Raw genomic sequence first — 7,104 nt, forward strand, 5'->3', positions numbered from 1 at the left:
AGGCAGGGATGATGTCACAGGCATGCTTATAGCACATGATCTTAGAGTTGGGATTGTTCCCAGGAATCATCTGTCCTCCGCCCCTTTCCACAAAAGGAGACAGACTACTTGCTGCGTGACTTAGCCAAAACCAGACACCAGGCCAGGGGTGGATCCAAGCACAAACCTCAGCCACACCTCTCTCTCCAGCAGCCCCCTTGGCCTGCTTCTACAAGGTCACAGGCTAAGGATACTGCTAATGGCAGATGAATCAAAGACAAAAATCCACCAAAAAGAGCAGCAAATTTTCACCCTCTCAAATGTGATGGTGGGTTGTGGTGTTTTTGTTCTGTTTTAATCAAGTGTGTGTGTGTGTGTGTGTGTGTGTGTGAGAGAGAGAGAGAGAGAGAGAGAGAGAGAGAGAGAGAGAGAGAGAGAGAGAGAGAGAGAGATGGTGGGTAGAGGTCAGGTAATAGCTTTTGGAAGTAAGCTCTCTCTTGCACCAGGGCTTGGCTGTAGCTCAGTGGTAGGACATTTCCTAGTATGCAGGAGACACTGGCTTCAATGCATTGTACTGAATTGTTTTAAACAGAGGATGTAGTAGGATGACTCAGCAGTTAAAAGAGCTTGTCCCCATGCCTGACCAGTTGAGTCTGATCCCTGGGACCCATGTGGCTGACAAGAAAACAGACACCTGTAAGCTGTCTTCTGACCTCCATAGACATGTCATGTCACATGTGTACCCACACATAGAGACTAGGGAAATAAATAAATAAATAAATAAATAAATAAATAAATAAATGGAATAAAAATACTTTTAATTTAAAAAAAATGGGTTGGGGGTGTATCTCTGTTGGAGAGTGTTAGCACCCATACAGCCCTGGGTTTGAATCCCCAGCACTGTATAAACTAAGTATTGTGGTATAGTCATATAATCCCAACACTTGGGAGGTAGAGGCAGGAGGTGCAAGAAATCCACTATCTTCCTTGGCTACATAGTGAATTTAAGTCTAGCTTGGTCTTCATGAGACTGTCTCAAAACCAAGCAAAAAATTTTAAAAACAAAATGTATAGAATTTTTGAACATACCAAAGTTATTCTCTGACCTACCTCTCCATAAACATGTGCACACAAACCTATACACCTATACACATCTACACACAGTGCATACATGCACACACACATAAAGTGTGTCTTACATGAGATAGAATGGAGTATGTGCCTGTGTGCACATGTATGTCTGTGCACAAGTGTATGTGTACACATCCCGGGAACAGGAAAAGAGACCTGTGTCTCCATAAAAGAGTCGAGGTACAGTGAACCCCATTACAATGGCCTATGCTCACCTTTGAGACAATAATCCAACTCAAACAACTCGCTGTCCTCTGCCTGCCTCTCCCAGTAGACCAGGTAGTGTGTGATGTTGCCATTGGGGTCGGAGGGGGGCTTCCACTTTAAGATAATCTGAGATGAGGAATTAGAAACTGATATGGGATCCAGGGGAACAGAAGGATCTGTAAAGGAGAAAAGAAACAAATTTACCATGATGGAGAATATATAAATTGTTGGGCGTATCTGAGCAGGGAGCAGGGGCCCATGTGACACCATAGCATTCTACCAACCAAGTCACATCCCCGGCCCCAGACGGTGTTACTCAGCTGTCATGCAGCATCCTTTAAAATACACCCTAAAATCTTCTTCTGAAGAACGGTGGTGCCTGTGGCTAGGGAGATGGCTCAGTGGGTAAAGCACTTGCCACAGAAGCATAAAGACAGGTCACATCCCCGACACCCATGTAAATGCCAGGCAGCAATGGCCATAGTGGCCTACCTATAAACTCAGCACCGAAATCAGCAACCTCTGGGCTTATTGACAGACATGGACACCATATATAACGTGGAAAACAACTGAGGAAGACCCTAATGTCAACCTCCGACACATGCCACATTCACAAGTATGCACACGCGCACACACACACACACACATACATACACACATACACACACACACACACACACATACACACAGGAATGCACAAATGCACGCACTCAAACGGTGGAGACTGAAAGAGTTGGGAGGACAAAGACTTCTCAAAGCAGAAAGCAAAAAGTGTGCAAATACCAGGAAGGCAAAAGTTTGTAGAAACTAAACTTGGTCTAGATCCAAGATAAGAGTGGAGACAGTGAAGAACCAGGACAAGGGATAAAGCTAGGATTCTGTCCTTTGTGAGGATGCTGCTAGCTCTCTGCATATTGAAATTTGGAGCAGATAACTCTTTGTCCACTTCCCAACTGTGACCAACAAAAGTGTCTCTGGACATTGCCAGGCATCCTCCCTCCATTGGGAGGGACAGAATTATCTCTATTTGAGAACTACTAAGCTAAGAAGAGGAGTTAGTCTTGACAGAAACATAACTAGGTTGCCATGATACACTACAGCCATAAAGAAGAAAGAAAATGAGGGAAGAGGGAGACAAAAGTGAAAATAAAACAAGGCCACACCGTTGGGAGGCTGGGAGATGCTCTCATGAAGTAACTCTATGCTTGAAACGTCGTCACAACAGGAAGGAAAAAATATGCAGTAGTCCTCCCTTATCTATGGTGGCACATTTTATAACTGCAGTGGATATTGGGAACCACACACAGCACTGAACAATCAATATTTTCTATGTGTACATACATATAATTAAGTTTAACTTATAACAATAGACACTAACAATAACAATAATAAAATAGAACAACTAACGTAACATACGATAATCAAAGTTTCATTTTTGTTGTTATTTTCTGGGGGTTGTTTGTTTGTTTGTTTTTGAGACTGGGTCTTATGTAGTCCAGATTGGTTTCAAACTTAAAATGTAGATAGGTATAACCCTAAACTCCTGATCCTCCCGCCTCTACCTCCCAAACATTTCACTATTATTTTATTGTTGTTTTGAGGTTGTGACAAGGTCTTAATATGTAGCCCAGGCTAGCCTCAAACACACAGCAATTCTCTTGCCTCAGCATTCCAAATGATGAGACTACAGGTGTGTATAACCAGGTCTAACTCTCATTTTTAATTAATTAATTAAGTTATTGATTGAATTCACTTCTTAAAAGACAGGTCTCACAGTGTAGCCCTGCTTGACCTAGTAGTCACTATATAGACCAGGCTGGGCTTGAACTCACAGAGATCCAATTTTCTCCCAAGGGCAGAATTAAAGGTGTGCACCACCACACTCAGACTCTCTGTCTCCATGACAGAGATTGAAGACAGTCCTTTGTGGATAATTACAGCTGTTCTGAGTTCAAGAATGTGTGTGCTGCAGGTGCATGTGTTATAAGTGTGGTATGTGCCCATTTCTGTTAACCTGTGTCCACATGTGTGTCTATGTGCATATATGTGTGTTAGATGTATGCATGTGTGTTTTAGTGTGTATTCATATATGTTTTATGTGGTGTGTGAGCATGTTATATGTGGTAGGTGTGTGCATATATGTGTGCTACATGTTGTGACTGTGTTATATGTGGTGTCTGTGTGAGCATTATATGTAACATAAGTGTTATATGTGTTATGTATATGCATGTTTGTTCATGCATGTGTGTTTTATGTGGTATGTGTGCATATTATATATGATGGGCAGGTGCGTATGTGTGTGTGTTGCATATGGTATGTGTTAACTGTGATGTGTCTGTGTATGCATGTGTGTATATTACATGTCATGTGTGTTATATGTGGTATGTTACATGTGGTATGTGTGTGTTAGATTTGTGGTGTCTGTGCGTGTGCAGAGCCCAGCAGAGGAAGTCAGACATTCCATTCTATCATTACCTACCTTACTCTCCTGAAACAGGATCGTTCATTGAAACTGAAGCTAGGCTGGCAGCTATCAAATCCTAGTGTTACCTTGTCCCTGTCCCTGAGCCGCAGGGCTCTGGGAGTAGAGGCAAGTACATGGAAACCCCTGGGGCTCAGGAGCATGAACATGGTTACACCCAGGTTTCAGTGTGGGTAATGGGACCACCACACAGTCTTACCAACCAAGCCCTTCCCAGCCCAAAAGTGAACTCTTGAACTCTGAAGTAGTTCATGGGTTATAGTTTCATTTCATATGAAAATTTGAGCCTCAGCCCTTAGCTCCTCTAGAAGCCAACCACAGGAGAAAACCTGTCACAGAAGCTGTCTACCAAAGATAACAGTGTCAGTTCAACAGCAAACCCCTGTTCCCAGGACACACTTACTAGTGGCATCTGTTTGCACATAGATGATATCACTTTTGGCTCCATAGGTCCGGCGTTCATCAGAGAAGGTAACCAAGGTCTTCACAAAGATGGCATATTGAGTCCAGGGTTTGAGGCCCCGCATCAGCCACCCAGGGTGGCTTGGGGTCTGAGACTTGGGGTCATTGGACCTCTGGGGCGGGTCAATATCCACCACAGTCCAGCTGTTGGAACCACAAGCATCCTGCCCATCAAACTCTGTCACATTCTGATAAGGGCTTTTGAGAAATAAGAGGGAGAGGTGGGTTACCACTGTGTAAATGCCAATCTTAGTACTAAGTGGAGTGGGGACCTTGGAGAGTTACAAGACATAAACTCACTTCTTTTCTATTTAATTTGGTCCTCAGGTGCAGATGTGTGTGTGTGTGTGTGTGTGTGTGTGTGTGTGTGTGTGTGTATAGGAGTATGTGTACAGACCTGGAAAGCAGCATCAGGTTCCATGTACCTTGTTTTTTCTGTCTGTTGAGACAGACTCTAGTCCTGGCTAGCCTCGAACTCACAGAAGTCTAACTGCCTCTTGTCTCCTCAGTGCTGGGACTAATGGCATACACATCGGAGTGCTCTCTTGTGTTTTGAGATAGGATAATATTATCAAGTCTAAAATTCACCTCAAAGGCTACTCTGGCTTGTCAGAGACCCCAAAATATCTGCCCATTTCTGTTTCTTTGGAGCTAGGATTTTAAGTATATTCCACAGCAAGTGGCTTTCTAAAAGTATAAATGTGTATCTGAGTGTGTGTAATTATATGTATGTGCTTTCAAGGGCCAGAGAGAACATTGGATCCCCTGCTTCTGGTGGTTGGGAGATGCCTGACTTGGATGCTGGAAATCAAACTCAGGTCCTGTGGAGGCACAGTAAGCACACTTAACTGCTGAGCCTCCTCTCCAGCCTCTCCAAAGTGAACTTTTTCATCTTTCCAATTCAGAATATGGGTCTTCTCCAAAGCGAGCAGCATGTGGTGGGATAAGTTCATGATGCTGACTACTGTCATTGAGCACCAGCTCTCAACCTACCACAGAGCCGTAAGGGTAAGCGACTAAGACTGCGGCAGTGCCAGGGTGTATGGTGTGTGGTAACTTAGGTGTATTTTCTTTCTTTTTCTTTCTTCTTCCCACCTCGACATTTCCTATGTACCCATAGAAAATTTCATATTCTCAACATGAGCTAACAACATATCACTGCTGGGCCTGGGAGATGGCTCAGGGGACAAAGCGCTGGCTGAACAAGCATGAGGACCAGAGTTCAAATCCCTAGCACTGATGGAAAAACCAGGTGTGGTAGTGAACATTTGCAATCCCAGCACTGCGAGATGCTACACACGGGAACTCATACCAGCTGTGATTGCCTGAACCAGATCAAGCCAACCAGCATCCCACCAAGGATGGTGGAGGGCTCTGAGGTCCTCTCTTGGCAGCGGAGTAGTGTGTAGCTACTAAGGGAGCTAAAGTCACCCCGCTTTGGGGACATGGACACTGGTCGGTTGCTCATGCTCTGGAGAACGTCTCCATATGCATGCACACACGGGCAGCACTTACTGGATTCAAAGGCTTGTTAACAACACAGAGAGCACATGAAGTTGACAAGGAAACAAGATAGATACACTAGGGGATGGTGGAGGGAGAACATGGTGGATGGATATGATCAAACCACACTACAGAGATGTATGAAAATGTAGAAGAACACACAAAATATTTCCTTATTTTAAAGGAGAGCATGATCTGAGCACAGCATTCATCTCTTTGCTTCCTGCCTGTGGATGTCACATGACCGGCTCCTCCGTGTTCCTGCTGCTATGACATCCCCACCATGCAAGCTCTGAGCCAAGAGGGACCTTCCCTTCCTCAAACTTCTTCCTGATGGCCTCTGTCTGTCTCTGCAACAAGGAGCAAAAGTCTACCTCCTTTTACTTACGCCTCTTTGTAGAACAGCATGAATCCCAGGAGATCTCGGAAGTCGGGGGGCCAGTAGGGCTCCCACCTCAGCAAGATCTTGTCAAAAGATGTTCGAATGAAAGAAAATTTAAGTAATTCATTTTCACCTGGAAAAGTTCAAGAGAAAAAAAAAAGGTCAGGCAATTGGAATATTGAATAGTTAGTTTCAGACCAAAGTAGTCAACCTCCTGCCTCTTCAGGAAGAGCGGTGGATTGAAGGATGGTAAGAGTCCTATTTTCATTTTGTTGCTGTGATCAAAAAAAGCAACTTAAGGGAGGGAGAGTTTGTTGGCTTACAATTACAGGTCAGATTATCATTTCAGGGAAATTAAGGCAGGAAGTCAAGCCATTAGTCATTTTTCATCATCCACAGTCAATAGCAGAGAAAAATGACACATGGACGATTCCTGCTTGGCGCTTATACTTAACTAGCTTTCTCCACTCGCATGTTGTTCAAGATCCAGTCCCTGGAATGGCTCTTCTCATTTCAACTAACAATCAAAACCAAAGCCGAGCCAGCCAAGTCGACTTGGTGAGCTCTGGGCCAGCAAGAAACCCCCAAAACAATCAATCGTCAACCAAGAAAATGTTCCACGGGCATGTCTCTGGGCCAGTCTGATCTGGAAAAGTCTTCAGTTAAGATTCTCTTTCTGTGTGATTCTAGACTGTGTTAAGTTGACAGTTAAAACGGTGTGTATCTAATCTGCTACTGCTTATGTGGGTCTCATTAACATAAGCAGAGGACTGGTCTTGCTGAGTTTGAAAGGTGGGGAGTCAGCAGATAACTGGGTATTGAAGACTTAACTGAATATAATGCTCAACTGAATCCTGGATGATTCATACCAATGCGAAAAGGACAACTAATCTGTAGGAGGAGCTAAGGTGGGAGGAGTAAGGAGAGGAAGAGGAGGAGCTAGGAGAGGAAGAGGAGG

The 7,104-nt window shown here is 44.1% G+C and overlaps 1 protein-coding gene across 3 annotated transcripts in view; it reads right to left on the bottom strand.

Annotated features, from left to right (window-relative positions):
* The window catches only part of Insr (insulin receptor), a 132,759-nt gene that overhangs the window by 36,522 nt on the left and 89,133 nt on the right, over positions 1-7,104 (bottom strand). For all 3 annotated transcript variants that reach the window (XM_028779715.1, XM_028779717.1, XM_028779716.1), the window contains exons 7-9: positions 6,153-6,279; positions 4,203-4,459; positions 1,326-1,493 (exon numbers count right to left, since the gene is read on the bottom strand). In XM_028779715.1, coding sequence (XP_028635548.1) covers positions 1,326-1,493; positions 4,203-4,459; positions 6,153-6,279 — 552 coding nt within the window. The remainder of the gene's footprint in view (positions 1-1,325; positions 1,494-4,202; positions 4,460-6,152; positions 6,280-7,104) is intronic.

This window comes from Grammomys surdaster, unplaced genomic scaffold, assembly GCF_004785775.1.
Source record: "Grammomys surdaster isolate TR1022 unplaced genomic scaffold, NIH_TR_1.0 362, whole genome shotgun sequence".
Lineage (NCBI taxonomy): Eukaryota > Metazoa > Chordata > Mammalia > Rodentia > Muridae > Grammomys > Grammomys surdaster.